At 33.4% G+C, this 24,444-nt stretch overlaps 1 protein-coding gene across 1 annotated transcript in view; it reads right to left on the bottom strand.

Moving 5' to 3' along the window:
- Positions 1 to 24,444, bottom strand: part of LOC145284538 (thrombospondin type-1 domain-containing protein 7A-like) — a 1,985,627-nt gene that overhangs the window by 759,990 nt on the left and 1,201,193 nt on the right. Inside the window, exon 5 of the mRNA XM_080133436.1 lies at positions 24,073 to 24,262. Coding sequence (XP_079989562.1) covers positions 24,073 to 24,187 — 115 coding nt within the window. The 5' untranslated portion in view covers positions 24,188 to 24,262. The remainder of the gene's footprint in view (positions 1 to 24,072; positions 24,263 to 24,444) is intronic.

Raw genomic sequence — 24,444 nt, forward strand, 5'->3', positions numbered from 1 at the left:
CTCTCTTTGTGTATAATTTTCCTAACTCTCCCTCTCTCTCTCTCTCTCTCTCTCTCACACACACACACAATCTCTCTTTAGTCGAAAACCTATGCAGACAAGTAACATGATTGAAATCTAGCTAATCGTAGGAAAATATGTAAGAAATTTAAATCGCTCACATTAAAAGTAAATGTAAAATAAGTATAAAAGTGATAAAAAAAACGCCCCGTTAAGAACAAAGTAAAAAAAAATAAAAATAGCATCGTATAAGGTTTGCGAAATCAAAAACTGAACAATGATATATATATTTTTTTTTTTCAGGGTTTGTTTTTTTGGGGGGAGGGGTAGATAGTGGTGTGTTGTTAATATGTGCATTGGTTAGTGTAAGTTTATTATTATTTAATTTATATTTATGCCTGGCTATCATTATTGTGTTTTTTTTTTTATTTAAACAGTTATGTTTTTTTTTTATTTATTTAAACGATTGTAGGGAGGGACACCATATTTGAAATGTTCTGTATTAAGAGGTAGGTTCCGGAATAATCGAATTGTCAGCTCTCAGCCAATGAAAATGGGCTGAATTTGAGAAGGAAGAATTTATTATCTTTGAATTGGGAAATGGAAAGATTGTTATGTCTAGGAGTTTATGATTCAGTTACGAAGAATATGTATGTTTCCTCACGACCTTGACTAGAGGCTGTAGGAGGGCTTATTATATATGGTGTAAAAATAGGAATTCCTTCCTCTAAAAATGTCGCGATTGTGATGGTGTTGCTCCTCAGATGAAATGTAGGATTTTCTTTTAACGACTAAATGTGTATTAAATGGCGTTCTAAAGTTACATAAGGTAGTGGCTAATAGTCTAGTTTTAAATTTGTATGTGGCATCGGTTGTTGAAAATCTGCGGTATTTTGGTCCAGAGGGGAATTTCTGTAATCAAAATATTATATATGGAGATATATAAAATTACCAAGTTTGTGTACCTCTCTTTATGGGCAGGAATGAACTGTTCAGTCTAGGTCAACCGTCTACCTAAAAGATATGACAGTATCCTATACCTCTATAAGGCAACCATTCGCTCATGTATGGAGTACTGTTGTCACATCTGGGCTGGTGCATCTGCTGCTTGTCTCTCGCTCCTGGACAGGGTTCAAAAGAGAGTTGCCAACCTGATAGGTCCTGAACTGTCATCTAGGCTTCAGCCTCTGTCCCATCGACGAGATGTTGCATCCCTCTGCCTGTTCTACAAGTACTTTAATGGTGAATGCTCTGACGAACTGCAAACACTTGTACCTCCCTGACGTAACTACCCCCGACAAACCCGACAAGCTACTAAGTCTCATCCCTTTACAGTAGACATCCCTAGGTGCAAGAAAGCCTTTTACTCCAATAGTTTCTTTCCCAGAACTGTGGGTCTTTGGAACTCACTTCCGGGATTCTGCTTTCCCAACTGCAATGATATGCAGAAGTTCAAGTGTAATGTTAACAAACATCTCCCTTCATAATGACCCCGCTAATTAAGTCCCTGATAGTAGCCCCCTGCTTCAAAGTGGCACTGTGCCTTGTTTGGGGTGAAAATTGAATAAAAAAAAATTAAAAAAAGATGAAAAACTCTAACAACGTGCAGTTAATCATTGATTATGTGACAGATTTGCACCAATTAATGTAAGCTACTGTATCAATTAGTGTGAATGGTTCTACAAACGCCAACAACTCATTGTATGGATAGTTCATAAATTTGCTCACTCTGCTTTCTGGAAAAAAAAATAAGTAGGCAAACCAATGCTTCAATCAAAGATATATTGTCAAGCCAATTTTCGTAGAGCATGAATAGGAACTGTGCCTAATCAATCAGTCACTAGTGAATCGTGTGGCCTAGTTTGTGGGAACAGGGCTAGACTTGTGACACATCTGCGGTACAGACATTAAAGCAGAGTATAACAGGGTGGATTTATGGACTTCATGCATCGAACATGGTGAGAGTCCATTATATATATATATATATATATATATATATATAATTGGAAATTTTTAATAAACATTTGTATGTATGTATGTATATCAGGTGATATCATATGTATGTATGTCAGGTCATATAAGATGTATGTATGTATGTCAGGTCATGTCATATGCTACTGGAACCATGTAACCCATTACTACCTGCCTACTGCTCGGGTCACGAGCGACTAAACTGGTTCCCCCACCAGACTTGTTTGGTGAGGAAGGTGGCTAGTCTCCCTGAAGGATTAAAAACAAGACCTTCCAAAGGGCGAATGAACTCTTTTTCGGGGTCAACGACCAACTAGCACCATGTGTGTTCGTGTGTGTGTGTGTTGGGGTGGATAGAGCTTCAGTAAGCCGTGGTGAAGGCAGCCTTTCTAGGAGAAGCAAATCTTTGTTTAAAAAAACCATAAAGCGGGAGACCAGTACCCGCATTAAGCTGGTATATTCAAATAATAAATATATTGCATATGTCTGATTTTTTAAATTCCATTTTACCGTGCTTCTTAACAGTGGATTTGTGATAATCTTTACACATGTGCACTTGATCGAGCGTTAACACATGGAACTGGACGACACAACCTTTGTTTTTGATAACTACACACTGCGCCAAACACTATCATGGCAAGTAAGAAAAAAGGAAAACGTATTGTCTAAACCGTCTTGATGAGGGGGTTTTCATATTTGCTGAAAATTAGACATTTTAAATAAATGTTTATTTAAAAAATAAAAATATTGCACGGGTCTCATCTTTTAACCGACATGTTATATATATATATATATATATATATATATATATATATATATATATATATATATTTCTGTAAAAATCTAATGGATAAACATCTGAAGAAGTTGTTGGGGGACAGGATATTTTTACGAAAACATAAAGCGTAAAATTACCACTCATTAATGAAACAGCTGTAATGGAAAATCCAGGAAATAAAAGGTTATAAAAAAGAAAACGTGAGTCTTTGAATTTTCAACAAAACTTTGCACTATATATATATATATATATATATATATATATATATATATATATATATATATATATATATATATATACATACATACTAGCAGGCTGTTCGGCGTTGCTCGATCGTAAAATATGCATAAATATTATAAAACATTATATTAAATGCATACATCAACTGAGAGATGTGTATGTGTGTATGCAAGCATTGTTGTAAGTATATATATATATATATATATATATATATATATATATATACCCGGGTTGAGATTGAAACCAAAATTTAAAGACAGTACATTAAGTAAAACAGCCATTACCAACCAGGCCGACTTGACACGCTCTTTAAAAAGTGTTTTCAAACCTACCTATTCTTAACATAAGGAATTTATAATGTGAACCATTCATGGATGCGCATTCGTGAAACACTTGACAAACGGATTAACATCTGACGACCCCTACCACGTACCAATTTTTCTATTTGGACCCCTTAGCAGCTCTTTTTTTTTCAGATGAAAACAGATTAAACATTTTGCCACCTGTCTGAATATCCTATATACCAAATTTTAAGTGTGTAGATCAAAAATCCGTCGAGTATATAGGTTGAGAATTGTCCTCACGCACACATTCTCACTTTTATAGACATATAGGTATAAAAAAAAAAAACACAACGAGGCTCTCAAATTTCAAGAGAATATTGAGTGATAAACAATTTACCACTATAATTATCAGATGAATATTTTTTTAGTACAGTGGCAATGCTCTCACTAGTCAAGCTTGCGTATTGATCATATCATAAGTATAATTGCAGCAACTATGCGAAAGCAGGCAACGTCACTGCTTATTTCTATTTCTTTACATCTCTTCCATAAAAAATTTTTGAAAAAAAAATGACTGAATTCTAAAAGTCTATTTGCTAGTAATCAATATTTAAATTGAAAATACAAAAATTAGAGCAAGTAAACGAGTCTACTTTGGCTGAGGTTGCTTGAATGGAACTGTCGAGTTCCTTTGTCTTGAAGCTGTTTAAAAAATAGCTCGAGGAGACATGTTTATGCCTGTGCAGACTGACACACATCCTGTGAAAGAAACGCATGAATACTAGTGCCAGCAAATGGTAGACAACTTATTGATTGATTTGAGACTTTACAGAGGAAGCATATTTAATGTAGCACTTTAAGAGGGAAAAAAGCACTTGCTGATATATTCATAAGATACCTTAGTTTACACACGCATACACTTGTATATACATAGAATCAATACAATCTTATATATATATATGTATATATATATATGTTACTTAGTTATATTTTGGCAAAAAAGGATTCCATCAGAGTGCTCTATTATAAGGATCAATTCCAAAAAGAAGAGCGTATTATTTATATTTTTATTTTAAGAACGTTTAGACAAGTCGTCGGTACCGTCGGTTTCAAACCTGATAATAGGGAACCAGTTTAGGTCCCCATATTAAGGTCTATTCAGCCGATACCAATCTGTTTATAACCGGAAGTGAAGACATACACATACATTACGAGATCTTGCGCAAATCTCGTTTTTTTTTTAAACAACATTAAATTGCAAATAATTTTTTTTTTAAATTGTCCGTTTAATGTTTGTACGCCGAAGAAACAGAAAGAGGAAAGAAAAAGAAAAGGAAAAAGAAAAAGAGAAAGAAAAGGGAGAACTTGTATATACTTAAATGCTTTTATTTATTATTCTAATATATGTGAATTATTTATCGCGTTACCTATGAAAACTTCTGGTTTATTAAATACATTAATTTTAAATATATTAATATTTATTTATCTATCAATCTCTCTCTCTCTCTCTATATATATATATATATATATATATATATATATATATATATATATATATAAACTTCGTAAGAGTAGCTGCACGTGTAATTGTGAGGCAAGGATTGTGCAATCTCCAGCCAAACTTCTGCTCGGTCCAATGGAAACAATGTCGAGATAAGTATAGATCGCATAGAGCATGTGGAATTCCTAAATGGTCTCCCATTTTCCACGTGATTATTACGTAAGTATATATATATATATATATATATATATATATATATATATAAGATTTGACGCGTTTTGCACCCGAACTCTTAAAATTACTTAAGACTTCTACTCAGATTTTATATATATATATATATATATATATATATATATATATATATATATATATATATATATAAAATGACAAATTAACAGATTTTATATATATATATATATATATATATATATATATATATATATATATATATATATATATGTGTGTGTGTGTGTGTGTGTGTGTGTATGAGTAAAAAAAATTAATAATTGTGAATTATTAATCAGTTTTAAAAGGAAGGTTGTGGATAATGAATCATTACGATAAACCGGCAAGGCAATCACCTGTTCTTCTTCATTTATCCATGCTGATTCATGTTGAAACTCGTGCATGCATTCTCAGTTGATTCTCTCCCAGTATCTTCTTTTATTTTAAATTATTATGCGGTTATAATTTCTTTTCTACTCACCAGCAATACTCACCATATACAAGAGTCAGATACGTAACATCTAAGCAGCTGCTGCACTGCATACTCTTTCCTGCTTTGGCAGAGTACAGAACCTAGAAAAGAGACTCTATTAGTCTCTTTTTACTCTGTTATTATTTCCATGGAAGGTGCACAACTGAGTTCCATCATCTGGTTACTCCTTCTAAGGCATTCACAAAAGGACTCCTCTGTCTACTACAATTGAAATGAAATTCATTTCTTCCTCCAATCAAAATTAATTAAATCAAAAGGAATTTACGTGTACTGCTCTCTGGTCCCCCCTCGCCAATCTTTTTCAAAAAACACCATCAATAATTTTCCCCACTCCCTATCTGTGCCTAAATCAAAACGTAGATACCATGAACAAAGCTTCTTTCTTAGAACTGCACGCCTGTGGAACTCTGTTCCGCTTCCCTGTTTCCCTCCCGACTTCAACCTGCATGTCTTCAAGTCCAACACAAACAAATTCCTGATGAACCGCCCCCCCTAAGCAATGACACCTCACAATTTCTTCAATACTACACCATCTCCAATACTACACTATCCACAATTTCTACAATGCTACACTATCCTTTTGATTACTGTACACACAATAACCCTTATCCCTGAGTGGCCATTGTGCCTTGATAAGTGGTGAACTCCATGTAAAAAAAAACTACGCTTATAGAACATATTACTCTCGGAGTTCTACCTTCCTAATTGCAACTTGATCGTCTTTAAATCAAATGTCATCAGATTCTTGTCATAAACCTGCTAATAAGTAATCAAACTCAGTTTATACGTCTGATTAATATTATTGTGCAGTTTATGGACCGTTCTATTGCAACAGGGCGTGGAAATGTGTACCGAGCTGTGTGAAAAGTATGCCACAGTAGGGAAAAAGAAAAAGACTAAAAAGAATATGTGCACAGGCAGACGAGGATGTTTGAGAGGACAGCAGATAGAGAGATGGAGTATGATCACGTTAGAGATGCGGGTGACGTAACGTCCATAACGAGAAGTCCCGCGTGGCGGGAGAATGAGGAATAAAGCTATTTTCTTAAAACCTGAAAGAGGAGTTGCAGTTCTTTCATATTATTTGTCTCCTTTGCGACTGAGTCTACAATGTGCAGGTCTCGGGCGTCTACATGGAAATATGTGTGTAAAACACGGACGTTATACTATTTTTTTCAATTTAGATTGGATTGTTAAGTTAAATTTAATTCTTATGGTATCTTTTTTTTTTGTATTGTCAGGTGGAAATAGGGAAATGGCTTTTTAACTATTCTCTATCTGTAGAATGGCTTTCTTAATAATAACCTAATTATTTCATCACGATCTGCATACTGTACAGTGTTTCTCACCTTTTGGCCGGAAATCATTTCAGTTGCATTAACCTTTATCCTTTAGTGGCTTTAGGCTTTGATAAGTGGTGATCCAATAGTAAAAAAAAAATAAATAAATAAATAAAGTGAAGCAAGATTCCCGAGTTTGACCTAAGCATTTTGCTCTAGTATTTTGATGGACATGGTCAATGTAAGACAGAAAGAAACTATTTTTTTTAAACATTCACGAATCAGACAAAAAAGTTTTAATTCTCACTTGTAGCTTTTTCCTTTATTCACTTTCCCTATCAAAATAGCCCAAAAGAAATTAAAAGTTCGAGATTTCTAAGAACGTCTGGCATTTAAGAAGAAAAAAAAACTGCTGAACAAATATTCTTTCATGGAATTGTCAAATGTTAGCGAGAATAAAAATTCCCAGACTTTTTATCTCACAATATTTTCATTTTTAACTAATGTTCTTTTTTTTCTTCGTCGAAATGGTAAACAAAAAACAGAAGAATTAGTTAAGTACTGTCAATAACATGGAATAATTTCTAAGTTCTTATGTTTCCGAGCATTTCTCAGTGGCTACAATAAAGGTTGGTTTCAAATTTCCATATGCTAAATCGTCACCGAATATTAAAATAGATTAAACCTCGTAGAAACCAAAAAGAAGAAAACGGACCTAAACATGCAATACAGAAAAAGCATAAACTACAGGGTGACTAAAAAATAAATGCCACTGATGGAATTGTTAATAACATTTTTAAATATATCATATAAATGGCAAATATCTGTTTCTATGTCCAGCTAAAACTAGAAAAATTCACAACAAACAACAACAAAGTTAATATTTTTAAATCAGCGTAACCTCTGATGAATAAAATTTAATATTTAAAGAAATGATTTTGTATTAGGTGTGGGGGCATATTTATATCATTTAATATCATCAAGACATACACATTTTTTAATGTTATTAAGAAGTGTGTTTTCTAGCCACTAGCTAAAAAAGAAGTAACTCTGACTTTTCTTTCACCGTTATTTCCCTTATGCCGACTAGAGTTATGTTTGGATGTATGTGTGTGTGTGTATGTGTGTGCATGTAAAGGGAGAGGAATGGGTTGTGCAAAAAAGAAAGGAGTGGTGGGGAAGAGGGAAAACAGGAAGGTGGAAGAGAGAGATATAGGTTATGTTACTCTTTTGCTCAGGCAATTCTGGTTAAGCCTTCTAGTCGTTTATAAAATACCATCATATTCAATATGAATAACATTCAGTCAATGCCTAATATGTCCATCAAGTTTCACTCATGAATGTGCAAGAATCTTTGTTTCACCACCGTTAGGGGTACTTTGGTAATCATCTCATCAGTAATGCTTCACCCTGGAGTATTATACCTTACTTAATTTATATGTGACCTAATCTGAAAGATAATGTCCAGTCATACAATTGTTTTGAGAATAATCACAACAGTCATCATCAGAGATTACTCACTAACAACAATTGGTGGTGTTCCATGGGGTCTGGGTGACAGCAAGTCTCTCCAGATTTTTGATAATCGCCACTTCTTTCGATAAGCTTTGCAAATAAATTTGGATCATCGGAACGGTCGCTTGCCATTGACTTCTCACTGGCGCTGACCATTAGTAATCACTGGAATTTGGCTGGTAATAAGCCTCCCAAGTTGCCAGTCCTTTTTGTGATCTGGTCCATGCTTTCTCTCCTTGGTCTATTCATCCTCTTCAACTTTTCTTGATTATTTGGTGTGGTACATGTTCATGCTGATGCATATTGTTTTTCCTTATTATTATTACTATCATTATTATATACAGCATAGTCACATTGACCAACAGATAACAAAAGTTAAGCAACATTGAGCCTGGTCAGTACGTTCGGGAATTCCAGATGATGTATGTGAGCTCTGCTTATCTCGGTATTGTTCTCAGTCTCATTTCTACTGGACTCAAGTATTGCCGATTCAGGAGAGGTGTGGTTGGAAATTGTGCAACCCTTGTCTCACAATTTCATATGCACCTATTCTAATGGGGGAGGGTATCCATTGTCTCTGGAGACTGAATGGAGGCTTCTGTTATTATTATTACCATTATTATCTTATCGGTAGTAGTAGAAGTAGTAATATACTACAACTCATTATATAGCAGTTTAAAAAATGTATCTCTAGAAATGATAAGGTATACGAAATTTGCACGAATTAAAATATCATATGTAAGCGTATTTTATAACCGGGCCACGCCGAGCGTCCCTGTTATCTTAGATAAATATGTTTGCAGTTTTCATAAAAGAGTTACAATAATATCAGAAGCTCTCTATTTACACTGAACATCCACAGAATGCCAGCATCAATACATTACATATGAAAGAATCCGCTGTGGAATTTCCACAGATCCCGCTAGTTATTATTATTATTATTATTATTATTATTATTATTATTATTATAACAAATCATTTTTAGAAAGACATTTTTTGAACTGCTATATACATTTTTATGGAAATGATGAACATAAAACAAAGACTGATAAGTTTTGATGGATGGAAAAAAAATGAAAGCTAAAAGTTATGAATTCTTTCTATTTTCACACCAATAACGATTCTAATGCAGTTTCAGACATTTTTAGGTGGACCCATCCATATGACTACTTCCAAGCATAAACAAAATCAGACAAACCCTTTAACATTTTCAGTTTTTTTTTTTTTAGTTATGTTTTGCTTGCTAGTTACATTTTTTTGTTGTTTATTTCAATTTGCTTTGTTTCACATCCCTATATAATCTAATTATCACTATTCCAGTCAATATACCACGGTGACATTTTGAAATTCCAATTGTAATGCTCTTTCTCATTGGATCTAACATTGATGCAAAGTTTTTTCATGATTAAAAATTTGGGGTCAAACATCTTTTCATATAACTTGGATTATTCGGACTACTATTCTCACCTTCAGTGTTATTCACACAGCGTTTTGGTCAATATAACTTCCGGCACGGGAATCTGCATGGGATCCTCAACATGGGCGATGCTAAGAATACAATTGCAAATTACTTAAGAATTATTCCTGGAATGAAAGTATACTACCTCGTGGATTGAATGGGGGGCGTTTAAAGTTCTATGCAAATTCCAGATTAAGACTGGAAGATTAACAGAGTTGGATAAGATACATTTAAAAAGGTCGGAGATTACATCAGCCGTAACGCTGTGCGAGTAACAGTCAAGATGAAAAGAGTCATCTAAAATATATCTTCATTTATTAATCATAACAGTATCAAACAAATGAATTTAAAAAAGGAGAGAGATGAGGATCATTACACTAGAAGTGTTGTATTCCCGTTTTTGTAAATCCGGTTCCATTTTTCGCTAGTTGCTTTGTTTTCCACTGTATCGAGATACAAAATCATTATTTGGATATATTTTTCTATGTAATTAGCTTTTGTTTTTGTTTTTTTTTATTGATGACACACATTCATTTCACTTTATCAATTCGTTGATACCATCTTATGTTCGGGCGAGATTGTCTTGATAGAGATTAATATTCATGTCTTTAAGAAAAAAAAAACATTGTTATCTATTTTATTTAGACAGTTCGTCCATGTTGCCTGCACTATATAATGTTACTTCCTATAGAGGTCATATCGATACATCCAGTAAGAATATGTTTTAACTTGCATATAGTCTGGTATGTATTACATATTGTTGTTCTGCTTTTAGTAGAAATGTGTTGTCGTTGTATGACCCACACAAAGTCTGGATAATATCACTTCCTATTTTGTTTCTTTTTGTTTCTATTCTTCTAACGTGGGTTCATTTTCTATTAATTCATCATTTTGACTTCAAATGCTCTAATCATATCACTTGCACATTTTTGGATATAAGATTCTGTAACATCTTTAGTATATCATCGTCTCCCTCGAAATACTGTAAATGATTTTTGGCAAAATAATAAACATGCAGTAAAGGTTCAGTTTAATTAAGACTAAATAAATGATTGAATCTAATCTCATTTGAGTATTATAAAAGAAATGATTTCGAAATATTAATAAAGTGTTGTTGGATATAGGCTATAGTGGCGCCGCATATTTGAAAACGGGGGTGTGCACACACGCATTTCAGATGCAGTTGATCTACATTTTTGATGTCCCATAGAAATGACCGAAATTGTAATTAAACGAAAACCAAGAACTGTTTACAATCCAAGGCTAGAAATTATGACTTGCGCAATGCAAAATATAAAAGAATAATGTAATATCTCGATGTTTACAATTCCAGGAATGTCGATTTGTGACTATATAAGAGAAAAATAAACAACAGTCTGCGCTTTTCCGTTTTCTGACAGCAGCGATCGTGATTGGTTATCTTGACACCTCTCCGTCAGTGTCCACATACAAACTAACCCCACACAACCAACGTCTCTCTCTCTTTTTGTCAATGAACAAAAAGCTTAATTGTAAATAAAACTTATACTTTGAAATTCGTCTCTGTGTTGATTTTGAGAGTAGCGACAAAAGTATTTTCAGATATATATATTATATAAATTCAACAATCTAACAAGGTATCCTTCTGCATATCTAATAGTACTTTTGTTTTTAAAATAGGACTTATAAAAGTCTGTTTTAGAGATGAATATTCATGTTTTTAGATTTTTCTTAATAAACTGATTTTAGGGAAAAAACTTATGTTATCTATTTTTAATATATTTTTATACTTAGACCGTTCTTTCATGTTGTCTGTACTATATAATGTTTCTCTTATATCGATACATTCTTACAGATCGATACATCCAGTAAGAATATGTTTTGACTTGCATATAGTCTGGTATGTATTACATATTGTTGTTCTGCCTTAAATGAATTTGTGTTATCGTTGTATGACCCATGCGAAGTCTTGATAATATCACTTCCTATTTTTCCTTCATTAACGAAGCTTTGTATTTTCTCCTAATGTATGTTTCTTTTTCAGCGATTTTTTATTTTTATTAATTCATTTATTTATTGCGATCTATTATCCTCATCTTTTACATATTGTTTTAGGACGTTTCGCCCAACTATTCCTCTGGCCTTCGTCAGGTGGTAACCTCGACGGGATAGGAACTCCGAATCTCTGAACTGTATCATCGGCAATTACTGTCTTCCATAGTTGCTGCCGAGGATGCAATTAAGAGATTGGGAGTTCCTATTCTATCGCAGTTTCCACCTGACAAAGGCCAGATGAATAGTTGGTCGAAACGCCCTGAAACAACATCTAAAAGATGAAGATAATAATAGTTCGCAATAAATAAATAAATAAAGCTCATCTCAATAAATTCCAATTACAATAATTATTTTATTGCTATTCTGGCGGCATTCTTGAGTATATATGTAATAAAAAAATTATAAATTATGTTTAAATTATACCTAACTGCTTTATCTACCATTTTCACTGATCATAATGTAATATTCTTAATAAATTTTGAATACACCTCATATCGTGAAAAAGACGTTTCATCCGTTTTCTTAAATTCAACTTTCATCCTATTTTATGTTTCTGAATTTTGGAGATGAGGATTGGTCATGTATATTACAAAACTGTTCTCATCTTGCGTGTCATTTTTCAGAACGTTTCGATTAATTTAACCTCTAATCTTTGTAACGTTACACACGTTTACACACATGGATTACATGTGGAGATCATCACAAGAGAACAACAGACAAGTAGCAGTCTGACTCACTGTTTCTCGTTGAAACAACAAACATTTATCTCCACCTCTTTAACGTGATCCCCAGTCTGCGCACACGTTCTTTTAATAATCTTTCTTTTTCCTTGCCGTGACGTCATCTCGCACATGGCTCGGTCATTTGCATACAGCTGCCGTACGCGCGTCCGTACTCTGTTACACCTTCTTTGCGTTCAACGAGATACACCTGAAGAAGGTCGGAAGTTACATCAGCAGACACATTATGAGAATAACACAAGATGAACACAGTGGTCTGGGCTGGTGAATCTGTGTCCCATTTGAAAGTTCTTGAGATACTGCAGTTTCATTGGCGCTACTCTTCTTCATTGCAGCCCCTCTCTCAAAGACGTGATGTTGCTAGTTTCAGTCTTTTCTAAAAATACTATGGTACGTGTTCTTCGGAATTGTTTAATCTATTCTCTGCTCTCTTTGTTCCAGCTCATTTGACTCGTTAGTCTAGAGGTTTCTAGCAATTCACTGTTTTAATACCTCATTGGAATACAGCTTAATATCCCAGTGACTGCAAGGTTGTGAAACTCTTCCTCGTCACCGATTTCCTTTTGTCTACATCCTTGGTCTTTACGATACTAAGGTCAATAGGCATCTCCTGCCTTTGCGATTAGCATTCGCACTTGTTTGCTTCATATCTTGTCTCGAGCTATTTCCATAAAAATAATCTCATTGTAATACAGCTTCCTATTCCATTAGCTTCATTCTAATCACTGCAAGGTTGTAAAACTCTTTCTGTCACCGTTTCCTTGTAAGGAAACTCTTCCTGGTCACCGTTGTCTTGTAAGGAGACTCTTCCTGGTCACCGTTTCCTTGTAAGGAAACTCTTCCTGGTCACCGTTTCCTTGTAAGGAAACTCTTCCTGGTCACCGTTTTCTTGTAAGGAAACTCTTTCTGGTCACCTTTTCCTTGGAAAGAAACTCTTCCTGGTCACCGTTTTCCTTGTAACGAAACTCTTCCTGGTCACCGTTTTTCTGTTTCATAGCACAATTGGTATAATAATTATAGGAATGATTTTGCACTACGAAACAGGTGCTGTCAAGAATTGTGCACGTCAACTTCCTTAAAGGTATAAACGGTAAGATGGTCATCATACTTGATCTTTTAATGACTAAGGTCAATGGGCATCTCTTGCCTTTGCCATTAGGTTTCGCACTTACTAACTCCTTATATCAAGTGGTTTCATGTCTTGTCTCGAGCCATTTCCATAAAAAATAATCTAAATAATACAAATTCAAATCTCATATCTTGAAAATAAATGAACTGTGCATTTCTTTAAGAACTCCAGTTTCAATACTTTTCGAATGCATCATATTTTGAAGAAAATTAATGAACTGTTCTGTTGTGATTTATTTGCCGTCGGATAGAATGTATATTTGAATGATGATGAATACGACGAAAGGATTGACAGTAATATACTACCGCCATATACTACTACCTATACTGCCCCCCCAAAAAAAAAACAGCAAGTATTCCCATTTTGTCAGAAACATTGTTCGTGGAATAGGAGGACAACAATAGAAAGTATAAAATTATTGAATCTGCAAATGGGAAAACATGATACTTGAATGATAAAAGAAATCTTTAATGGCTAAAAATGCGATTCCATTAAGGAAATAACATTCTAAATCGATTCATGCTTAGCTCATAACTTGTCATTTTGATAAGAGAAAGAGAATGAGAGGCAGAGATAACGGAGAGCGGAGGGACCAAAACGAAAATAAATAGAAAATAAAAATGTCAATGTCCATGTTTTGCTCAAAATTGTCATTTTGAGTAGAGAGAGAGAAAAGAGAAAGAGAGAGGGGAGAGAAAAAGAGGGAGAAAGAGAAAGAGATGAAGAGAGAACGTAGAGAGATAAAGAGGTAGAAATAAATAGCCAGAGTGGGGGAGGAAAGGCAGGATAAAAATAGGAAATAGAAAATAAAAATGAGTGAATATACATGATTTGCTCCAAACTTGCCATTTTAACAAAAGAGAGAAAGAGAGAGAGAGAGAGTAAGAGAGAGAGAGAGAGAGAGAGAGAGAGGGGGGGGACAAGAAAAGAGATAGCAAAATAAAAAATAAATGAATAGAAAATAAAGTCAGTTATATAGGCATGTTTTGTTCACAAGTAGCAATATTCCTATTTACTTGGCTCCCTACGAGGGCAGAGTAAGGCACAAGGTCGGTTTTTAACGTGGAGAAAATCTAGCTATCAAAAAAAAAAAAAGAAAAAAAAAGGCACACTGGATAGAAACAAAAATAAAAATTTCCTCAGTCTAGATGGATTCCTTTTTCACTGATCTAGGATAGAAAAGGTGAAGTGTAGTATCAGAACATATACTACACTTGGTTAAGTAGTAATGTTGAGGAACAAAAATGAGAGAGAGAGAGAGGGGGAAAGGAGGAAGAAAGAAAGCAAAATGAAAAAATTAAATAGAATAAATAAAGATGGCTGTTAAGGTTAGACACAGAAATAAATAGAAAACCAATATGGCTGCATGTCCAATCAAAATGATGGTTTATTTCTTTGTTCGCTTTAAACCGCAGAGACAACGTTAACTAAAATTAACACGAAATATTTCGTTTTTTTACCGCTTACTTTTTAAAACTACAATAGAACTATGGATACGGCATTATAAATTAGTAACAAAGTACAGTATATATTACACATGTATATAATCAAATAACATCATAGATAACACCGTAAAGCGAGGCAAATACCGTAACCAGGAGCCGGAAAACATTGTATTCCACATCATAACCTGAAAAAAAAAACGTATCTTATGGCCGCCGTATCCCGGGGTTTTAGTGTCTTTGGTTAAGATTTTATTGGAATTACAGAGTTTACAATACTCATGTCTGAGTTTTAAAAAAAAAAATCTTTGGTAAAGAATTTAATTGAAATTACATAGTTAGAATGTGTGAGATTTTTGCAAACCATTTCGTTAAAATCTTAATCGGAATTACGGAGTTAGAAATACTTATGATGTTTAAAATCTTAACCAAATGATTTGAGAAAAAGTTTAGTTTTAACTAGCTTGGGTGCCCGCGTTGCCCAGGTGTTTGAAGGTGTGTGTTGAGCCCCCCCCCCCACAAAAAAAGTAGTAGTAGGTAGGCAGGCTGAAACCCGTACCGTGAAGGAGAAAAAGAACTTGAGAAAAAAGTCTTTGCCGTTGCGTTCATCGCTAAGTCGGAAGTGGCGAAGGTTAAAATTAAGCCTAGTCAATCGAAAAGAGGGGATGAACTTTCGAAAAAAGCGATCCCTCCTTGTAGAAAAGTGCCCAGTTGAGAGTGAAGGAATGAATGTTTTTAGCCAATTTTTCGATATTCGTCGTCTGAAGAGTCGAGCTTCAAAACGATACAGATCTCGTCGCCTCTGTTAAAAGTTTTAGGCAGACATACAAACATACATACATACATACATACATTTAAACAGACACGTGAGATTTATATTATAGATTACAAAGTTAGAAATACTTATGATAATGAAATGATTTTAAACATTTTCAAATAAGATTTAATTGGAATTACAATGTTTGCGATTTTGTTAAAACAATTTGGTAAGGTTTTAATTGGAATTACACAATTTAAAATACTCCTGATGTTTGAAATCTCAGACTTGAAAGATCTAAAATTCAATTGAAAAGGAAATCTAAATAAAAAAACAGATTTATTAAAAATGGGCATTATTCTTTAGCAATCCTGTCCAATATCAAGCATTATACACGTGTTAATGAAAACAATAAATAAATTCAAGGAGAATAGGTGGATTTTTTTGGTGTGGGGGGGGTTAATTCGGCAGTTTCGTATCTCTCGCTTTCTATAATTTTGTTCTTTAGTCCTCACATTCACTTGTTGTAATATTTTAAACAAATAATGTCCTGTTAAAAATATCTATATGTAACGTACATGTATAAACAATTATACACACATCTACAAGTAACGTTATGAAACATTAGACGACACAACAAACTCATTATATACACAACTTACATATACATAGACCCTGCTATTTAATGCTGGCGTTACGTAACATACAGTTAATTTACTCCCGTGCTCCTCTTGAAGAGAGGATAAGGTAACACATTTTCTGGTGCCTACGTAATAGAAGGTGGATTTGGGGGGGGATTCCTTTCGGCAGTTTCGTATCTCTCTCTCTCTCTCTCAATGATTTTAGTTCTCACATTCCATTCATAGGAAGACTGTGACCCTACAGCAAAATGGTGCTATGACAAGTTTCTGACGCTTCTGAATTTTAGAGATGAGGATTGGTTATTTGTATTATTATTCATCGGACTACTGTTCTCATCTTGAGTGTGATTTTCACAACGTTGCGGTGGATATAACCTCCGACCTTCTTCAGGTGTATCTCGTTGAACTCTAAACAATAGATAATTATATACAAGTAATAATTAAAAAAAATTAATATATACAAGTAATAAGTATAGAGATAGATATACATTAATATATAGTAATAATGAGTAATAAATAGCGATATTTACTACTAGAAATATAAAGTAGGTTTAAGGCTCCTAGAATTCGCACTAGAATTGTCCGCAAGGACCCGTGGCGCAGTGGTTAGAGTACTGGGAAAAATCAATTGTAAAAGTGATATTCTCCTAAAGGTTGAAGGTTCAATCTTCAGTGTGGATTTTGTTTTAAAGATTCAATCCTCATCTGCGAATTACTTAAGGCTTCTATCCATGACTGGATAGAGGTCCTAAGTAATTACGTGAAGTAAATAAAGGGTTCCACTCGAAATTGCGTCCAGATTCCGAGTTCGGCAGAAACATTTCCGAGTTCGAGAAGATACACCTGAAAAAGGTCGGAGGTTATATCGATCGAAACGTTGTGAAAATCACACTCAAGATGAGAACAGTAGTTCGATGAATAATAATACTAACAAGTTTCTCTCCTGAACTCTTGACGTTAACGAAATCATGATTGCCAATGATAGGAAATGAATTGGTTCAATAATAATTTCATGATAATGTTTTACAATTCATTTACGAATATATTAGTTTTCTATTTGAACGAAAATCATTTGTAGTCGTTCATTAAAACAGGAAATGAATATAAATGGGAAAACGTAAATGAATAATTCAATTAAACTCGTAAGAATTTTGCCATGATAAATTTCCTAAAAAAAAAAAACATAATTAAATATTTTTTCTTTATTTTAACGATTTAAAAAATACTTTTTTTCTAATTCCTATGTTCTTAATTAATTTTTGTATTATTACTCGTCAATCATTGCCTTATCTTTTTTCACTTTCTGAGTTGAAAAATATGTAGAATGGAAAGTGGGCCTTGTATTTAATTTAGGTTTTAAAGTTAATAATTTTCGCTTTTTTTTTTTACTATTTTAGTTCTTTAGTTCTTACATGCTATTAACGATGTTTCTAACAAGGGGGATTACTGTTGACCGCTAATAAAGCATTCGAGTTTTGGGGTTCCACCATAACCTCTGCTATATTCAAGCACATAACGAGATCGGGAGAGGGTCTCCAAAAATGCTAAGAATACCGTCAAGCCTGAGTTTCGGAGAGTTGGACACGCCAACAGTGCTCAAAGGTATTAGATAAAGAGACAATCTCTTAAAAACTTGAACTCGAGAAGTAGGAAAGGAACCAGCTCAATGTTTGTTAATTATGTGGTCTGACAAGAACTAGTGTTTCAATATGGTATAAAAATCAATGTTTGGATAAGGTCATCATCATCATATTCAGTATAACATCCGGCATGTGTTTTTGTTTTTGTTTTGTTTGTTTTTTTACAAAGGGGTCACCTCTTATCAATGCGCGGATAGGGTTAACGAGTGTATGGTAGTAATAAAGACAGTAGTGTAGTAATCGTTAGTAGTGGAAATTTGGTATATTGGATAACTCAAAAGGACGGTTCATCAAGAAATGTTTAGATTAGACTAGAAGACGACCATATTATATTATTGAATTAGTTTGGAATTATTTCGGAGATGAGTAAATTTGTATAATTCTTATTTAATTATTTGGACTATTGTCCTAATCTTCTAGTTCAATAATATAACAATCGTTATGGATCCGACCATTGGAAGAACAATTGGATTTATAAAACCCAAAATTCCAACCTTGATTGCCCTTCGGGGCCCGTGGTACAGTGGATAGAGATGTAGAATATCTACGATTCCGGTTTCGATCCCACCCAAAGCTGGTCAGAGAATTAGTTGACCAAATCATGGTGAGATGACAACAGCTAATGAAGGCAGCAGTTGCTATGGATGTAATTGGAGGATTCGACATTCCTATCCTGTCGTGGTTAACCTGATGAAGGCCAGAGGAATAATTGACCGAAACGTTGTGAAAACAACAAGACTTGAAGATGAGGATAATTAAATTCCTTCCTTCATTTTTTCTCTTCCTGCTACTACGACAATGACGTCATGTTTAACCTAGAAAACATTAACGTGAGTTTAAACCACCTGCAAGTGTTTTTAAAGATTTAATTTTATCCGTTCTCAATTGTATGCCTCTTTGCCGTAGGGGTAACAGGGGTAACGTGTCAGGGTTTTTTTTTTTTTCAACACTAGCCTCGATGCTTCGGGTTCGAGCCTAGCTTCCTACCTAAACTTTTTTTTTCCTCTTTTACACCTTTTTTTTTCCTTTTTGTTTTGGTTTTTCCAATTTTATAAAACATCATGTTTTTTTTTTATAATGTTAAAACAGGGTCACCCTCTCCTACACCCGGGCAACGCCGGTTACCCCCGGTAGTCTAATATACATACCAATACTAATATTTATATATAAGGACTTTGTGAATTGTTTTTTTGAAATGTTCAGTCGAACAATAACTTTTCATTGTAAATTTCAACTTACAGTTTGGATTTTCTTTTTCTTATATATATATATATATATATATATATATATATATATACTAACATTTCAGCCAGGCGTTGCCCGGCTGTTTGGAGATGTATGTTGAGCCTCCCCGCAAAAAAAAACAGAAAAGCGGTCAATTTTTTGTTTTGGGCTCTAATCGAGTTATTAAGTTAGATCCTTGTTCAAGGAACCTATATCTAAAATTTCAAGTGTTTAAACCCAAAATTGTCGAAGGAGTTTGGTAGAGTTCTCAAAGGTCAAGTCGTTGAACTTTGACTCCTTAACAGCCAAATTTCTGGTCGAAAACCGATCACAAAGATTTTTCCAAATCTTAGTACCATGTATATCAAATTTCGAGTCTGTAGACTTAAAATTGACAGAGTTATTGCGTAGGGAAATGTACACACACATACACACACAGACACCTTCACTTTATATATATATATATATATATATATATATATATATATATATATATATATATATATATATAAGAAATAAAAATTACAATAAGTTTACTAAGGTAATCAAAATGGTAAACTTAAAATATATTATAAATAATATCTTGTGCTTCCTTTTTAAAATTAAATATGTTTTTAACTCTTTTTCAAGATGTCTTTTAGCATGTTTTATTAATCATTTGTTCATATATATATATATATATATATATATATATATATATATCTGGCAAAGAATCGTTTAATTTCTTAACAACTGGCCAATAACTGCATCACATTTATCAAGTGTTTTTTTTAATTCCATACTTCATTACACTGCGTACACATGCCTGGAAGACTTTTTCGTTGATCGACAGTGACACCAAATCCATCTATTTACGTAATACTTGAAGAACGGTTTTATTCATGCCAATTCAGAATATGATGCCATTGTAAGTATGGCCTGTCAGTCTAAGATGAAGATTGGCTGTGTTCGTATATCTGAGTAGATTTCTTCTTGGGGAGTAGAATGATATATGAAGCTACAAAAAAAGTGAATAGATATGTACTAAGCGTCGTCCTAAATCTTGGGGAGTTTTTAAGGTGTGAAGTGGCTTCTTTAAAGCAAAGAAAAAAATGTGGTTAGAAAATCGAGTTTCTTTTTCTAGGAGGGCAATGTAAGTTATGTCAAGAGGTGTTCAGAATGTCTAATAAGAGGCAGGGAGACAGAAAGTAACTTGATAGTTGAATAGATCTAAACACAACATATATATATATATATATATATATATATATATATATATATATATATGATGTTATGTTTAAGTACGTTTCGAAAATATATATGACAATTAGGCTATACAGAATTTTCCGCGTTTCATCCTAGTGAGGATTCGTCAGGCCAATTGCCATATATATTTTCAAAACATACCAGCTAGCTTTACTTATGTATCGAGCACTGTCGAAGAAAATATTGAAAACAGATACATAAAATAAAAATTATATATATATATATATATATATATATATATATATATATATATATATATATATATAATGGCGTAGTTGAAACATATTATAATGTTTTTACAGCTTCTCTTCTACTTTTCGGATTTTAATCATGTGAAAACGCACTTTAGTGCCTTTTGATGGATTGGTTGTTGCTATTTCTTCTGATGAGTTAAGGGCAAAATAGATTCAACGATTGATATAATAAGCGATTGATTTTGGGCACGAAACAGATACTGTCAAGAATTGTAAATGTCAACTGAATTAAAGGAATAAATTGTAAGATGTTCAACATCATGAACTTTGGAATATAGTTTTTTGTCATTTATTTATTTACTATTATTGCTCTGTAATTGCATTGAACTTCTTAAATAAGGATTGGTATATATTATAAGGAAATAAAATATATTTCCACAGAAATAAATATATATATATATATATATATATATATATATATATACATACAGAGAGAGAGAGAAAGATATGCGATAGATAGATGTGTGTAATTAGTTTGGTTATTTTGTTTTTGTGGTATGTCAACCCTTTTCAGGTTATTAAATACCGAATCCATTAATTTTCGAAAAAAAGATTTTATGCTTCAAGTTCTTTATATATTCAGATATTTAATCATGGCGTTTGGTTTACAGCCTGTTAACCTTTTTCAGGTGATTTAATGGTAATAACCGTAATTTGAAAAATAAAAAAGGTCACATTCTTTATATCTGCAAATATCTATTTATGGTGTTTAGTTGGGTTGTTTTGTAGAGAACTATTGTTGTATTTGTTTTGAGTGTTGCAGAACATAACTAACTTTTGCGAAATGAAAAAAACATCAATGTTTGGTGCATTTTAAGTCAGGAAGCCGATCACTTCAGGCAGCCTGAACGGGTAACAGTATGCATAAAATTAGATGGATATATGTTTTTATATTTCTACATACAGGATTCACTATTAAACTAATTTATCGATCGTTATCGACTTTACAATAGAGCTCTAGGTTTAAGGATGAGTAATGAAGGCTATGTTTTGTTTAATATTGCTTTATGCTTACAGGTAACGAAGAAAGGATACCATCTGTGAAAATTTAGATACTTTTGATTCTGTGAAATTTTAATAATACATATTAAACATCAATAATTAAATATTCACAAAATTACACTCCTTTGAAGTATTTCAAAGAATTTCTAGAGTGCATAAGACGGCCACAACAATTTAAAAATTCCCATATCATTAAATTTTAAAGCTGTGGATTTTTTGTTGATAAACGCAGGCTTCGTTTATATATATATATATAGTTTGTATTAATAACTGATGAAGTAGACGTTATTTGTTAAGATAAAAAAAGCAATTTTGCTTCTTATAAAAGTTTGCATGTTTCGTTGACAAATCAATATAAAGGGTTAATTAACGCTGATTGAATTCTTGCCATTTAAAAAGCTGTTAAATGCGATTCAAATCATCAACGATCCACGAAATGAAAACAAACAGAAACACTTCGTGAGTTATCCATGATTTGAATGCAATTTAACGATTTTTAAATGGTAAATGGTCAAGCACCTTCAATGAAACAATGGTATATCACTGAACGATGTAACATATCAATTTTAAATGAATAATTGGTATTTTAGCTCTACTTTAACGATCGAGCACTTTATTTCTTTTTCAACAGATTCTGACAGCATATATATATATATATATATATATATATGTATGTACATATATATATGTATATGTGCATATGTATATATATATATGTATGTATATGTGCATATATATATGTATATATGCATATATATATATATATGTATATATGCATATATATATATGTGTGTGTGTGTGGTGGTCAAGGTCTAGTCTGGACGCGTGTTAAAAGCACACATGTCTTAGCGTCATACTGTGCTTCTCCCAGACAAATCAATCCTACGTGCAGTGCACGTCGTGACCACTGCCACGCAGACGGGGCTCTGATGAACGGCGAGTATCTTGCGCCATATAACTGGATCTCCACTGCCTCGTGGCCAAGGTTCTTTTAACCAAAAGCTAAGGGTGAGGTAACCCTGACAGAAACCTCCAGAGGAGCTTAGGCCCTGTAAGCTGCGGCATACATGACCCACCGGCGTGTGGAATATGCTCTGGTGCCCAACAACCTAAGTCTCAGTAATGGATCAAATGGCATGATGGGTGGAGAGGGCTCCGTAAGCCATTGTGAAGGCAACCTCTCTAGAAAACTCTGATATAAAGCCTGCGGCAACTGCTGCATCCAATGATGTTGACTTGCTCTTCTTTTTGGTTCAATGTGGCAGTTGTTCAGAGAGTGGGATTGTCTCTGTGCAAAGTCTTTCCTCACTATAAAAAGCTCCAAGTACAGGCATTCCTTGACATTTAATGGAATACACATTTCACCATCAGTGTGTAACTCGATAACAAAAAGGCTGGCTGTAGCTTAAAACGGCAAACGAACAATCAATGAGGAGTGATGCAGATATGGGTGGCAATGGAAATAAAGGCTATGAAACATCCAAGGTCTGTTCAGGGCACCACAGCCTGGACCCGGTCATCGGCAGATGTTCAGGACTGTAGAAGGGGCATAGAAGTGACCGTCCGGCACATGCTGCTAGTGGCTCTCATGTCTGCCTCATTTGACCCAAAGATGTATTACGTAATGGCAATACTTGAGAACAATTTTGCTCTCATCATACATATATATATATGTATATATATATATATGTACACACATATATATATACATACATATATATACACACATATATATGTGCATATATATGTACGTATATATATATATTTATGAATATATATATATACACATATATATGTGCATATATATATATTTATGAATATGTATATATACACATATATATGTGCATATATATATATTTATGAATATATATATATACACATATATATGTGCATATATATATATTTATGAATATATATATATATATATATATATATATATATATATATCCTTGAAACCGTTTTTCATTAAAAACATTGCTAAATAGTTTAAAATCAATAAATATTTACTATTTTTTTATTACTACCAGCAGCGGAAGTTTTTCCTTTAACAAAATTAAATACAAATGATAATTAATACAATCGTTTTGGCAACGGAAAAGAGGCACATTTTTTTCCGATTCTAATACCGATTCCTCTATCCCCAAATGTTCCGATTTTTTTCCGATTCTCAATTCTGATTAATCTTCACAACTACTATAATGAATTGATAATGACTTACCTGTTTCCCATTTATATTCAGGTAGACTCATGGTAGAATAGCAACACACTAAGATTAAAAGCAAAGTTCTGGAAATGTCTACGTTTCTTCTCCTTTGGTACTTTCCATCTTCCATGCTCAGCAAGGGGCAAGCGAAACCAAGCTAATCTTCTTTCTATTGCATTTCTACAGTGGATCTAACATAAGGAACCTGCAAATAAACAAACACAACGATTAATTTGTGCAGAAAACTCACATCTTTCATACAAACGAATATGGGATGGTTTAAAACTGGAATATTATCATCATATTTCCTGTGAGGCCGAAACGCATGAATTGGATTAGAATTAATTAATTCATTGTTCATATTTACAGCGAATCTAACGTGAGAAA

This window comes from Euprymna scolopes, chromosome 9, assembly GCF_053919585.1.
Source record: "Euprymna scolopes isolate OS-2025 chromosome 9, ASM5391958v1, whole genome shotgun sequence".
NCBI classification, from domain to species: Eukaryota; Metazoa; Mollusca; class Cephalopoda; order Sepiida; family Sepiolidae; genus Euprymna; species Euprymna scolopes.